The 14,996-nt window shown below is 42.1% G+C and overlaps 1 protein-coding gene across 3 annotated transcripts; it reads right to left on the minus strand.

The window, feature by feature from the left end:
• Positions 1-1,354: 1,354 nt before the first annotated feature.
• eif4ba (eukaryotic translation initiation factor 4Ba) lies at positions 1,355-14,188 on the minus strand. 3 transcript variants are annotated; one of them, XM_069157867.1, is made up of 15 exons: positions 14,143-14,188; positions 12,129-12,269; positions 9,734-9,939; positions 8,669-8,785; positions 8,433-8,487; positions 8,137-8,283; positions 7,570-7,701; positions 7,082-7,261; positions 6,581-6,875; positions 5,724-5,812; positions 5,212-5,470; positions 4,992-5,029; positions 2,614-2,722; positions 2,072-2,156; positions 1,355-1,866 (listed from the first exon to the last, which is right to left on the minus strand). In XM_069157867.1, exons 1-15 carry the CDS (start codon positions 14,153-14,155, stop codon positions 1,789-1,791), a joined length of 1,944 nt encoding a protein of 647 aa, XP_069013968.1. In that variant the 5' UTR covers positions 14,156-14,188; the 3' UTR covers positions 1,355-1,788. The 3 variants fall into 3 exon arrangements, with proteins under 3 accessions (XP_069013968.1, XP_069013949.1, XP_069013959.1); XM_069157848.1 differs by lacking the exon at positions 14,143-14,188 and adding an exon at positions 12,901-13,114; XM_069157858.1 differs by lacking the exons at positions 2,614-2,722; positions 14,143-14,188 and adding an exon at positions 12,901-13,114.
• Between the last annotated feature and the right edge of the window lie 808 nt (positions 14,189-14,996).

The raw sequence follows: 14,996 nt of genomic DNA on the forward strand, positions 1-14,996 counted from the left end.
ATATATATATATATATATACATGTATATACACATATATATACACACGTAATATTGAGACTAAATAACATACTCAGAAGAAATGAGATTTATTTTTCCTGCTCTTCCTCATCTCTGAATCTCATTTTTAGCAAAACTCCTACATTGTGTGTAGTTGTTACATAATACATTAGACACTTGTAAATGTATTCGTCCATCAACACAGACAAATGCTGTCAATCAGTGTTCTGCTGCGAAGAAAAGCTTGCTTTAGAGAAGAGTAGAGAAACCCGTCTGACGTTAAAATGCATACCTTTGAGTGTGTGTGTGGGATGTAAAGCTCAGCAGGACTCGGACCAGCTGCCACCTGGAGTCCGGCTCTCAGCAGGGAGCTGAGACTGAAGAAACACTGAGGAAATCTGCTGTCTCAGACCACACCGACAGTTAGAGGAGGACAAATACTTTGTTGATGTACATCAAAAATAAAGTCTGATGATGCAACTTGCCATCCTACAAAAGGCAAACATTTCATGGTTAAATTAAAATGCCATGCTGTCACAGTAATGTGTCGGGTTTACTGAAAGACGAGCATCTTCAGTTTGGCCTGTAAGTAAAACTGTCAAAAGATAAACAGAAGATCTGCTTTAAGAGTATTTTACACACTTGAACTCGGGTTTTGTTGAACCTTTGGCCTGAAATACTAACACCTATATAAACAATGACCACATACTATGTGACTGTACATAATGACCCCAATTTATTGGAAATCAGAAGACAAGTTCACGTAATCTCACATAAAATCCTCACAACCCCACTGGAGGCAAGACTAGACTTCCTCTATGTATTTGTGTTCCTCACTTTAAGAAGAATGAATGATTTAGACAGCTGTGAAAGAGCTTGAACACAGCTGGAAACAAGAGCATTATGAGCCTATAATTGACGTGATTACTTCATCAGAAGGTGGAGCAGTGGATGGACATATGTACAGTGACAGGGGAAAATTGTAATGGCACTTGGATTCTCGGGGAGAAACATGTGGTGGCTGCTTTTCTTTCAGTCACGACATACAAATCAATCCTGCTGTCTGTATTAGAAAGTTCTTTCTCTTAATACTGTGATTCAGATCAGATCAGATCAGAACAAATTCAACAAGGATTTTGTCAAATACATGATTGGAAAATGGTTTTTAGCAGAGTCTCAACATTCAAGATTATTGGAAGACAGGATTTTCATGATTAAATTTCATCAATAAATTTGCTAAGAGATGGGCTTTATAATACCAAATTATTTTCTAACTACAAAAAGGTTCCACTCGGTAAGCTACATATTATTAGACCCCATATAACCACCCCTTTCATCCACAAATATACAAATTCATTTTTTTCCCCACTTTTTCCATTTATTTATTACAATTGATTCATGTATTCCATCACGTTTCCATGTGTCAGCTTTTTCCTCTTTTCCATTTAAAACAAGTCCAGTATGTGACTATTCCTTAGAACCTGAAAAGTCCTGCAGGTGGGGCGGGGGGAAGAAGAAGAAGAAGAAGGAGAAGAAGGAGAAGAAGGAGGAGGAGAAGGAGAAGTAGGAGGATGAGAGGGTGCGGGGAGTGGGGTGCGGGGGAGGGGGGTTTGAGAGTAAAAAGGACAGGTTTGTGGGGAAGAAAAAGGAGGGCAGGATTGAGGTCCTCCCAGGAGCCACTTCCATGTGAGGATATTTTTCATAAGCTATGTGAGATTATTTTTCATTTTTTCCTGCGTTCGTCATTTTCTCCCCTTCTTGTGCTCTCAGGCCTCATCTTGTTATTTCCTCTATTCGACGTCTTCTGCGTCGTCTCCTTGGTCTCCGTCCATTAGCAAAGCGGCGTACTTACTGGCTGAGCTGAACTTCTGAAAAAAAAAAAAGCAAAAGAAAGCTAAAGAATCAGTACAGCAGCTTTGGAAAATTCAAAAGCGGATGGGCTGTCTATCGATGGTAAAATAGAGATGTTGTTAAAAACCAACATACAGGGTGAGTCACTTTAAACTTTTTACTGAATTATAAAACTTTAGAAAAGTTTTGGCAGATTTTGAAATCACCCGGTGAAAGACTTACGGGGGTTGGGGACTCTTCGTATTTCTTTGGCTCTGGAGGTGGTCTGGAGTCTCGGTCTCGCTCTCGGTCTCTTCTGCTGTCCTTTCTACAATCAGAAAGAATAGTCAGGTTAAAATATATCGACACTGGAAAGCCAACACTCAAACATACACACAAATAGACAACACATTTAAGGACCACAAGTTCTGTTTATTTTCATCATCCGAGTTCACACTGTGCTCAGTCCTCGGTGTCAGAAGACAAACCTCACGTGAAATTCACAAATTTCAAGTCTAATTTCAGCTGGATGACGTCTTAGCTCAGACTTTGAACATTTTGTGTGCTAGATCATGGCGATTGTAACGATCTGGGGTGGAAAGGGTAAGCCATTAATGTGCACATCAAAACCCGCGGGTCCAAAGCTTCCCAGTGTCCACTACACCAGAAACAGTAAGTACAACATCAGTTGTGTAAGTGAGCAAAGGCCACTCTTTACAGATGCCCAGGACATGTCCTCCCCGTCTGATTAAGAGCTTTGCAGTTGCTAGCTTTGGATGGCTGACCTGTCGGCCTCCTTTCTTCGGTCTTTGTTGGGCCCCTCTCCTCGGCCCCGCCCAGCTCCAGGCCGTGGGGGCCCCCGGTCCCGACGCACACCTTCAGCCTTGTTCTCATCTTAAAGGAGAAGCCAGACAGTTGAGTGAAGGGAAGTTCGGTGGACTTTGTACAGTAGACTACACTCACAACACACTGCAGCACGAAAAGCCACTGGGTTGGATTCAAAGTGTGTTAGTCACTGAAGAAGGGCCAAATGAGAGGTGCACAACTGCTTCACTGCGAGCTGAGATTCTACAGCAGAACAGTTTTCTTTTGAATTTGACAGTGGCTTACTAATGCACCAAACTTTTCCAAAACAATCAGATAAAAAGGGCTCTTCCGATCCAGCACTGCAGGTCATGTAGATACACCGATCAGCCACAGCATTAAAACCATCTGGCCGATATTAGGTAGTTAAGTCCTGGAAGTTGGACTTCTTTTTCCCGCCCATCCCACAAATGTTTGATCGGAATAAGATCTGGGAAACTTGGAGGCCACTGCCATTAGGGAATACCGTTACCATGAAGTCTGTAACAATGTTTAGCTGAGTCGTAAGCGTCAAAGTTGACAGCCACATGGATGAGGACCCGAAAAGTTTCCCAGCAGAACTTTTCCTCGAACATCAAACTAACTCCGCCAGCTAGTATTTTCCCCCAGTGCATCCTGCTGACATCTCTCTCTCTCTCTCACACACACACACACACACACAGAAAACGTAATTCATCAGACTTGGCCACCTTCTGTTCTGACGTTTACATGTAGGTGCGGTTGGTGGTAAACGGGTCAGCACGGACAGTCTGAAGCTATGCAGCACCACACACAGCAAACTGCGATGTACGGTGTGTTCTGACAGCTGTAATCTATGTTTCAGCAGCTCTTCTGTAGCATTGAAGCAGACCAGCCATCACTCCCAACACGCATCAACTGGTTATCTCTTCCTCGGACCCCTTTTGGTAGGTAGGGACCACTTCACACAGGGAACACCCCACAAGACCTGCGCATTGGAGATGCACTGACCCGGTCGTCTAGACGTCACAATTTGGCCCCTTGTTAGTCACTCAGATCTTTATGCTGGCCTATTTTTTCCTGCTTCAAATGCATCAACTTCAAGAGCTGACTGTCCACTTGCTTCATAGGTGCTATTGTAACCAGATAATCAATATGATTCACTTCACCTGTCAGTGGTTTAACATTGTGACTGATCGGTATAAAGTTTTCACATTGACAGATTCCTTGAGTCCGAGTTCTCCATTTGCCAAATGTTTGTGATACAGTTAAGAAATAGAGTAAAAAGTGGAGACACCCAATTATGTAACTAAATGAGCATCCATTTAAAAAATAAATAAAAAAAAAAAAATTCACTAATATAATCTGTAAATGCAATAACACTGCACATGTATCATAATGAATGAGGTCCTCAACTATTCAACTTATGGTTTGTTTCTGCACATTTTATGGATTTTTCTGAACGATTTGAACAACCCAGATCTTTGCTCTCATGCGAACCTCATCATTCCCAGACCAATCAAGAGCTTGAAAATCACTGATTTCAGCTGTCTCGTGTGAATAGTTACAAGACGAAATCGTTCAGTGATGTTCTTGTATAGTGCAGCCACACATGACTAGAGCTATCAAAACAAGTCCACAACCAAACAAAAAAAAAAAACAAAGACACCGTGTAGACTGTGTTTTGGACTATGGTGCCCAATTTTATATGGCTGTCAGATGTTTTAAAAAATACACTTTCAGAAACAATTGACAGTTTGAGTATAGAGGATTTCCCCCCCCCAATTATTGCTGATGTTTAATATGCTCAAATTACAACGTCACCATTCAACATGCTGTTAGCATGTTAGCTACAATAGTCGTGGACAGGCATGTTAACATTCCTATGTTAGCGCTTAACACAGATAAGGAAGTACAACCGAGGCTGATTAAGTAATCAATCAATCAATTACAGCATAACAAAGGCGGATGAAAGCTGAACATCATTGGACAATGTAAAGCAGAGCCTGTTAAGAAAACAGCGACAGGATGCAGGTTAGACTGCTTTGATTAAAGGAAAACAACATGGATCTAAGAAAAGATCATGTGATATTTTTCATTTATCCACCATTTTTTGCACAGTTTCTGATGTAGATACAGATTTTCAGTTTTATTGAGATTCAAAGTCTCCATTATCACTGGAGAATGCTGTGAATGCGTGTTTTCTTTCACACTTTTATTCATTTTTGTTGAGTCCTTTTACATTTGTGTCATGTCACACAGACATGTTCAGTTTTGTTAACAGTAAGGTTTGGTTTAGGTAAAATCCCCATTATGTTTGGCACTCACTCGCTGTCCTTACCCTTTTCAGATCCTCTCTCATCAGCAGAATTTGAGGAGCTAAAGAGAGAAGCAACAGTCAGAGAAGGGTATAAAAACACGTGGACATTTTCTATAAGCCTTTAATAACCAATTCTGGGTATAAAAGTTTTGTTTATTCATTTAAAAAATGCTGTTTTTAAATGAACATCACATTTCTGAAAGGCTTCCAGACACTCCGTATATCTCTGTTGTCTTCTCACCTGAACTTGGGAGGAGCTGAATCACTTGGGGAGACCGGGGAGACTGGAGGCCGTCCATCGCCCTCGCTAGAGCCCGTGCTGACAGCACTTCTCTTGGCCCATGCGTTCTCCTTGGGAGGAGGAGCGGGCATCACCTTCAGTGGCTCTTTGGAGGAGCTGGTAGAGGGGGCCCGGGGTGAGGGCACAGGGGAAGTGTTACCTTCTCTCCCAGTGAAAACCTCATTCTCTCCAGAGCGCTCATTATCTCGACACCGTGACACTGATGGAAAAAAAAGAAAAAAAAGAAATCACAATACTTCAATGTTTTTAACATGAACACTGAAAATAAAAGTTGCTCTGCGTGCAGAAGAGGCCAGTATTTCAGTCCCCTGTGTCCCTAACTTAAAGAACACAGGTAAAAAATTTGTATGTAGAAAGATTTAAAAAAAAAAATCTGATATAAAACCGAGTGAAAAAAGAAGCTTTGGCTTTCTGGTATAAAACAACCAGATTCCTGACCATAAATTTCTTACCCCTTCCAGAAGAGCTTCCCTGCTGTGAAGACTCGCTTCCTGTGCGGGATCGCTCAGTAGGAGGTTCCTCATTGCGCCAGCTTGGATCCCTAAAAGCAAAAAATTAACAAACTCCACTCAGAACAGTGAATATTAATATAAAAACTAAAATGTGTAAACCTTATGCTAATAAAACCACTAAATATGTGCAGGTATCTTTGCAAATTACATTTTAGCAGATTTTTTTTTAATCATTCTATAGTACACACAATCCTTGTAGAAAAATAACATTAAAATGAGCCTCTCTTTCAATGTTATTGCGGAGTTACATTCTACATTATAACTTTAAACAGACGGGGGGGAAAACAGCAATAGTAACGTGCAAGTTTTAGCACCCTAGTAAAAGTAAAACTGTATTAACCAGTCACTGACAAGACCGACATCCAGAAAAGGACACTGATCCAAAGCATACCTCAGAATGACCTACTTCAAAAATTGCAAGCTGAAGGTTTCCCCACGGCTCTCGCCTTCCCCTGACTTAAACATCGTTAAGAATCTATCGGTGCATCTTCAAAATGCTACAAACATGTCAGAACTTGAAGTGAGCAGGAAGGAAGAAAAAGGAAAAATTCTTTAATTAAAATAAACTCTTAGCTGGCTTCAAGTAGCATTTGGAAACCATGGTATTGAACCAGTATTGCCTTGTAGACGCCTGAACCATTTCACATGACACAACTGGCATCAACATTTGAAAAAAGGCTCAACTTTAATGTCTTTTCTGCACGGATTGTATTCCCTTCTTTTATTTAAAAAAATCAACAAAATATGTAACATTGCATATGACCGTAAAATATAAATGTTAGAAGTCACCCCCTGACCTGTCTCTCATCTTCCTGTCGGGTCCCCGGCCTTTGTCCTCCTCCAGCTGCCTATGCAGCCTCTCTTCCTCCTTCTTCAGCCTCTCCTCTACCTCCCTCTCCTTGGCTGCTGTGTCAACTGGCTTTGCTGCACCGAAGATGGACGAGGTCCTGCTGCCGGAGCTCGGAGCAGCGGCAGGGGAAGTACCACCACCACCACCGCCACCACCGCCGCCGCCACCGCCGCCGCCGGTACCTTCCTCCTCCTTGGGTACGCTACGGGGCTTCAGGTTCAACTTGGGTCTCTGCTGAGGAGCTTCGGAGGGATCAGCACACGGAAACATTGAAAGAAAATAGTTAATATCAGAAGATAAAATTCTGATCTACATATCCCAAGAGGAGAGTAAACATGTGTCCAAAAACATTGCTAATGTAAACATGACTGTCCATATACATCATATTAACTTCATTTAAGTAAATGTAGAATTATTTCCTAACATCAATTCATAGAAAATAACTCACCTCTCTCATCACGCTTCTCATCCCGCCTATCGTACCGGTCATCACGTTCACCATAACGATCCCGGTCCCGGTCCCCATAGCGATCACTGCTACCGCGATTGTCATCATAATCACGGCGGAAGCCACTGCCAAAGGCACGACGACCTCCTCCTCCTCCTCCACCACCACGGGAGTCAAAACCTAGCAGGACAGAAGAGTTAAGAGACAAGAGAAACCTGGACACATGATGCTATAAACAGGAAATGACACCACAAGCCCAATCCAAGTTGCAGCTATGCAATCGGGTGTGTGTGTGTGTGTGTGTGTGTGTGTGTGTGTGTGTGTGTGTGTGTGTGTGTGTGTGTGTGTGTGTGGGGAGGGGGGGGGGGTGTCATGTAAACCCGAAATTTGATTAGAATGGGAATTTTATGAAAGAGATTTGGCTATTAAGATTGGGAAGCAGCCAACGTGATGTAAAACACAGGCCCTAAAGAATGACAACTGCTTACCTCCTCTATCGTAGTCTCTGCGGTCCCTATCGTCATAGCGTTCGCGGTAGCGGTCTCTTCCTCCGTCGTAACGATCATTGTCCCGCCGCGGCCCGTCTTTGTAGCGATCGGACTCGTAACGGTCCCTTGATCCTACAACAGGACAAAAGTGATGCCGTGTGACACGTCAGTCCTCTGCTAAATAACTGCTGGTCTGTCAACATTTTACAAAACAATATATATATAAATAGCACGTTAGCATGTTTTACAGCTGGAAATTGAAGCCTTCTCAACCCCAGAACCAAAAATCAATAAAATGTACATTTTGCAAAAGCAGCAAGTTTAGACACTTTAGAATAGTGAGTATACGTTAAAAATGTTTTATTCAACTCGTATTTCTGAAGGACATAAAAGATATACATTGGAACCCAGTTAAAGTGGCACTGAAAATGTTCTCCCCGAGGTTTTTACCCATAAGATCAAGCCGTTATAGAAAAGCAGCTTTTTATTCAAAGCATTTTTCAACATGTCTGGAAGACGACTTTTAGTAAGGACAATAAAGCGTCGACAAAGCTATTTCTGACTCACTCTCTCCAAAGGCATCATCTCTCTTGGGCGGTCCATCATCAGAGTCCGCACTCGGCCGAGCTCTCCAGTCACTGTCTGTCTTGTCAGGACCCATGTCTGCCATCCGTCCACCCCTGTCTCTGCCTCCCATAAGTCCACTGTCTCTTTCTGAGATGTGAAGAAGCAGAGAAGATGTTACATTTAATTATGAAACTCTTTGGATTAAACAAGGAAGACTGAATGGTAAGTAACTAGTGAGGCAGAGGAGCATTTCAAAATGTCCAGAAAAAAAAAAAGAAAAAAAAAAGGTGTCTTACCTTTATCATTAGACTGGTCTGCAATATCCACACGAATCCTTCGATTACCTAGGTTCTGTTTACATGAACAGAGGAGGAATATTAATTAATTCTCATTAAGATTTAAACTGTTTTTGCCATCTCCATCACAATAAAATAAGCTTTCACTTGATATTTTTTTATGAAATACAATTGTTACAAAATATTTCATAGACTCATGCTTTGGTTGAGTTTGATGTTGCAATTGTTCCTCTCACCTCCTCGTTGAGACTGAGGGCCCTCAGGAGGGAATCCACATCGTCAAATTCAGCATAGCCAAAGCCCTTCAGCCTCTCTGGGTTACTGGGCTCTCGAGGCAGACGCACTGCACTGATCTGAAGACAGAGCAACATATGAAAGTCAATACTCTAATTTGAGTGCAGACAACAGACAGACAGCCACGTTCAGCTAAGCGTAGCATGTAAATATAAAATTGGGAAGGAGTGCGTGGAATAGAGGAAACACCAGATGAGTGAGACTGACTCGACTTTGCCAAACATATAAACGAGAAGGATTTCTGCTCTTTATTGCGAGGTCGGGACTGTGACTGACACTGCTGCAGGTAACATTAGTCTGACAAATCATCAATGTCTGTAGAAATCTATCTTTCCCCTTTAGCTGTCTTGCATGGTTTTAACTATTCAACATAATATGGACCTTAACAGCTATGGCTGAAGAGGCCAATATTTCAATTTATGTGGTATGTGTTTAAGAAACACCAAGCATCCTTAATTGGTAGGTTAACCGTTTTTCTAAAACTTTTTAGTTCTTACAATACAGGATGGACCAGTGAGGCTTTTGGAAGCTACATTAGTAAACACACACAAAAAACAATGGAACTTTGAGTATTACTTTTGAAACCTTGCAATATCATAAACCAGCTCAGCAACATTAGGATGCTATTTAAACATCTGTCTATACAAACAAAGGGGGGATGGGGAGGGGGACAAAGCTGACCTGCGTGTCCTGTCCTTTATTACTAGACAAATTCCCTTCTGCCTCCTTTATTACTAAACAAATTCCCTCTGCCTACAGTGTGTAAACAACAGCAGTGAAAACAACAGCAGTGTAAACAACAGCAGTGAAAACAGCTGTCACTGTAGACTGAAAGACTTCAGAAATAACATCTTTATTGCATAAGTAACTTGATATTGATGAGACTCGGAGAAGCTAAACTCAAACCGCCACTTCAGTTTCACTGTTGTGTTGATTTGCAAAACAAAGAGCTGCACTAAATGTTATATCCTCTACTTTGTGTATGTGCATGTGTTTGCAACACCTACTGCCAAGCCACGGAAGAAGTCTTTGATGGAGTCCTCGGTGACATCGTAGGGCAGGTTGCCCAGGAAGGCCGTGTAAGGCGGGCTGCGGGGCAGCCTGGACCGGTCAACGTTGGGCTCGCGGGCCGAGCGGGGTGCTGTGGGCAGGATGGAGCGGTCGATGGGTGGTGCCCGGAACGAATCCTCCTCCGTGTGCCACGAAGTTGAGACTGAAGTGTAAGGAGAAGAAAAATGTTCAAACTAAATCTAAAAACAAAACTTTCCTTAAGACAACCAATTATTTTCTCTTCAATTCCTGAAGTCGTTGAATTGAGCTCTAAAAAATAATTAGTTTCCTTTAATTTAACTGTACCCCAGGAGCCACAGTGACACATCAATGCTCGCAATGATATTATCCTTTTACATATCATAAGCACTGTAAAGAACACACTAAAAACAGCTGGCCTCAACAACTGAATAAACAAACAGGTCAATGCTGTCTGTACTAAATTTTTAACGCTTGATGGTTCATACCTGGGAATGATTGTTTATTTGAAGTCCCAGTAAAACCAGACCTATTGACTGTCTAAATGGGTAAAATGTATTTTGTGATATAAAATGTCTGTAAAGTCCTTCTGTTGGTGCGCTGTCTCTTCAATGGAAAGTGAGGCAGTGAACATCAGCGGCCATCAACAGCTTTGTTGCTGTGGTTTTTGAACCGAAACTGGAGTTAGCATGCGAGAGTGCTTTTACACTTAGTACTCTGCTCCAGACTTGAGTACGTTTGAACCAAAAGTATATTATGTTTGATAAGTGTGAACCCTGTATACAGTACGCGGGCAAGGTTTGGCCTACTCAGGTCCAGATCAGGCGTACCCAGGTGTGGTACACATCAGGTGTGAAAGCAAGTTGAGCCAAAATCAGGTATTGTACCACTGATGGTGATATGACAACATTACTGAAAAAAAGTTTTCTCTGCACGGCCTCGCCCAGAAATTTGCATATAAAGACACACTCGCATTGCAGCTGAGGTTTGAAGACTGGCGAGTGTATTTCCCTTGTCTGTGCATCCAAAGCAGAAGCAGCCGTAAAGCTACCGTACTCGGCATGGTACAGATTATTCGTACCTAAATCTATGAAGACGCACACTTCGCTGCATGATTTCGCTTCAGGTGATAGAACAGGTTTGTTATTCTGTCGCAGTGATTTTTTTTTTTTTTTTTTTTTTTTTTTTTTACAAACTTTGACAAAAAACAAATTGACAACTGTTTGCCTTAACAAAATTATGGCTACAAAGATAAGGAACATAAACATTCTTCATTGTCATGTTAATTCAAAGAATATGTTATCTGATTAGTGCAAAGTAAAAGCTTTCTTTTGTTTAAATTGCCACAAAAAAGGAATTGGAGATATAAATGGCATTAACGTTAAGTGAACGATCAACGAGATGATCCTGTGGGAAGGGAATGGGGTCTGCAAAAGTGAGCTTTTTACCTCCACCTCCCTTTATGATATGCTGAATTTCGGACATCATCCACGACTGCATATAGAGGCATATAATTTTTTTTTATTAACACCCCCAATGCTCTTTCCTACCTGACACTCTCCTTCTTGCACTGTCACGGAAATCATTCTGTCTTACTGGTGCTAGCATAAGCAACATGTGCTACAGTGCTTGCACACAGTCCCTGTTTTATCCACTACTTTTTTCCATCATCTTCAAAAGGTTACACTAAACCCGTAATGCTGCCATACAGCAGACCCAAACGATGCTGGCGGATGTTTCTCTGCGTTATTAGCACTTTTTTTTCTTTCTTCTTTCTTGCACATGCCTCATCCTATTTCAAATGAACCAATGAAACAGACCGGCCCCCGAGCCGTCAGCACCGAACTGAATGGCCTGGATTTTTTTTTTACTTGGAACCTTTTTATCCCTGGCAGACACACACAATATTTTTACAGAAAAACTATTATATGGTTGGCTGACCTTTTCTTGCTTTTGTTTAATCAAAATAAAAGCCTATACCACTTTGCCCGAACACATTTATAATAATGTGTACAAATTCCCAGTGGTTCATTTTACCTTCAGTCATGTGTTAGACCACATATGGTGACAACATATATTTGTGTATATAGTCTCTGTGTGTATTTATTCTTTCATTTCTTTCTAAAATATATATATTTTTGTATCTCTTATTTTGTTTATTTCATACGTATTCGTAAATTTGTTCATACTGCGTACATGCTGCTATTACGACTAAATTTCCCTATTGTGGGAAAAATAAAATCTAATGTAACAAAACAAGTTTGACTGCATTCTTCATTGCATGTTTATTTCTCCCCCTAATCTAAAATGCAGTCTGAGCTATAGAGACATGATACCGATTTTACCATAGAGTTTTTTTTAATGTTTGCTCACCATCACCATCCAGGTCATCAGTCTCATCGGCCCAGCTTGTAGACTTGGTCGGGTAGCTGGGGGCCGGAGTGCTGCCTCCACTGTCCTCCGCCAGGAAGTCAGTCAGAGTGAGGGTCTTCCCCTTCTTATTCTTCTTCTTAGCTAAAAGGAAGAAGTTAGGACATAGTTAGCCATGGAGGGAACTTCGAGGCAATGAGCTAGTTGCCCATTTGGATGCCTGTCCTGGAAGTATTATAAGCACACACATACACTGTTGGCTTGGGGGAATAGCAGCAGATGTTGCAATAGGCCTGTAAAAATATAATAATTAGAGTCAGAAACTGCTGTGGCTTCACTGCAATTTGAAACATTACAAAACACAGGCACTTAACCAGTGGAGTGTTGCACCAGTGAAAGACGTATTTTATAAAACACCAATAAATTAAAAGGACTGAGGAGTGTGTCTCCTCCACTCATGCAGAGCTACTTCTCTGTGTAGACAAACACTATTTTTAAGGTTGAGCAGTGAGATGTTGTCCAGCCAGGCCAGATAAGGGGGCCAAAGTGTGTGCGCGATAACCAAAACACCCTTATTTTCCTATTGGAAAGCACACACACAGGGAGTGGTCTGTCCAACTGCTACTCTGCAGCAGGCCAGAAAAGACCTGCCGCCATTTGTTCAGCTCCACAAGACTGGTGAGAACTGTGACATATTGAAACCATCAGACTGCATGTTTGCTACGTGCTTTGATGAATATACCATGAAGTTTGCATTTATGAGTCATATACCCACATGCAGAATATTCCTCATGCTGTCTGTTACCACGAGCTGCCGACGGAGGGGCTTCACACCCTTCACAGAACAGGTCTGGTTTGTTTTGGTCTGAGGTAGAAAAAAAAGGGGTGCAACAAAGCAGACTCTGGCTTGTGACCTTTATTGAGAAAATCCCAGCTGTCAGGACATTCTTTACACATCGATATAAAACATACATGGAGCAGCACAATGTTTACACCTCGGTCACACAACATAAGGTTGTCATTGTTTACTATTATCAGGCCAAACTAACTGGCCTTAACTGCTTGTGCTCCTTACCAGCAGATCGCCATATACAGCCTGTGGTAGCTTCCCTCCACATTAATGTGACATTAGCAAGCTAAGAGCTGCGTAACAGCAAGTTTTGGCAGAAGGCACTCCGGCTAAAGCTATAAATGCATAACAGCTGCAAAATGTTGGGCTAACCATACAGGTTGTTGATTTGTTATCTACGCTGATCGCTTTTGTCTTTGTGCCTATGCGGGCTTAGTCAGCAAAGGACTGCTGACGGGGGAAGTATCCCTGCTTAGCTGGCTAGGTTTAGGGCCTAGTGCGCATCGCAGCGCCAGGATCCAAGTGCGCCATCGACGGAACGAGACTTAGCCGGATAGAAAAGACTGCTCAAAGTTGTGAAGCTACTAGAGAAGTGTTTGGGACGCGACCCAACCGGGCCCAGCTGCCCCGTTTTATCAAACACTGATACCGGGAAGCCACGCCGCACACGTGGGGGAGCCTCCTCGGGCAGCCCGTACTCTTCGGCCCAACCCCTCCTCCACAAATCGCGCTTGCGCCGGTAGCTGATCTGCTCTGAGCGCCACGGCGAGCCCCGCCGCGGACTGCAATGTGCCAGCTCTGCACGCAGTTAGCAACACCTCTTAACATGGTACCCGCTGCCCGGTACTTGAAATACTGTATAAACCCCAAAGCAAACACGCTAGATACAGTCGTAACAATTCGGACGGAAAAGCTAGCGTGTAATTTGTAGGTAAAATGTTAAGATTTTAGCAAGTCGTTGCTTCGTTCATTTGCCTTCCTCTTGCAGTTACGTCCTCACCGGGCCAAAACAACCGACAAATTCATTTCCACACACAAGACAACGACGCGGGTTGATAAACCGAAGAAATAGCAATCCTCAAACTTTATGTGCGACATTTAATCAAGGTAAAATCCTCTGAAATTTCCCCCCAACCGACCCAGATCTTTCACCCACATAAACCTCACCTGACGCCGCCATGTTGGAGAGCGAGTTCGTAGTAGTTCCCGGATGAAAGCGTCAGAGGTTTATTATCGGGAGCGCGCATCGCCGTTCACGGGCCTGTGTCTCCTCCCTTGTTTACTTACTGACCCACATCGACTCATTGAATGACTGAAGATTCCTCTGAGCTTTAATTTCTGTCATATGTGTCCCTGAACTCCTGTCGTTCATGTGTTTTTCCTTTGTAGAAATTATGCAATGGATAAAAAATATTTTTAAAAAAAACCTGCCCTCCTATCACATCTAGGCTATTTGTTTAAATTCTGAGTTAAACCCAGAAATGAGAGACAGAATTGTGAACTCCTAAAAATAACTTATTAAAGTAAGTTTCAGCAAAAGCACCAGCCCAAGTCCCTGAACTTTACTCCAAGAATATACATTGTTCTTAGTAAGCTTTATAGAGTCATGGAAATGGGTTTATTTTTACATGAAAACATAAAATTCAAGGCCAGAGAGCTATTAGTTGCCAATTAGGTATTTTGTTTATTCTACAACTTAATATTGTATAAGTCTATACCCAGAAAAAGGTATTTTGAGTACTGAGGCAAATTAATATGAAAATGATTTAGTGTTATCCTAACACCATGTCAGGACTCCATACGTCCTAGTTTTGTTATTCTTCTGCCTCCTAGTGGCCAAACATTGATCAATGCACCTTTAAAGGAAACCCTTTATGTTAATTTTCAGGTTTATATTTTTATTGTGTGACTCCACTTGAGTAGCTTTGTCTGATCCGCATGTTGGAGCTCAGATCCAATCCGGAGTATGAGAGTGGACAGCAACAAATGTGCAACATCGAAGATTACTGCAGGACATTGGG

The sequence above is a fragment of the Embiotoca jacksoni genome, unplaced genomic scaffold, assembly GCF_022577435.1.
Source record: "Embiotoca jacksoni isolate LCO1_2020_lvr unplaced genomic scaffold, fEmbJac1.0.p SCAF_1, whole genome shotgun sequence".
NCBI lineage: Eukaryota > Metazoa > Chordata > Actinopteri > Embiotocidae > Embiotoca > Embiotoca jacksoni.

Excerpts from the sequence above, each read along its gene's own strand:
- eif4ba (XM_069157848.1), bottom strand. The coding sequence starts at position 13,099 with ATGTATGTTTTATATCGATGTGTAAAGAATGTCCTGACAGCTGGGATT. Across the intron at positions 7,702-8,136 it reads AGATGATGCCTTTGGAGAGA|GATCAAGGGACCGTTACGAG; the intron begins GTGAGTCAGAAA and ends GTCCTGTTGTAG. Across the intron at positions 5,813-6,580 it reads GACAGGAAGATGAGAGACAG|GGATCCAAGCTGGCGCAATG; the intron begins GTCAGGGGGTGA and ends TTTTGCTTTTAG.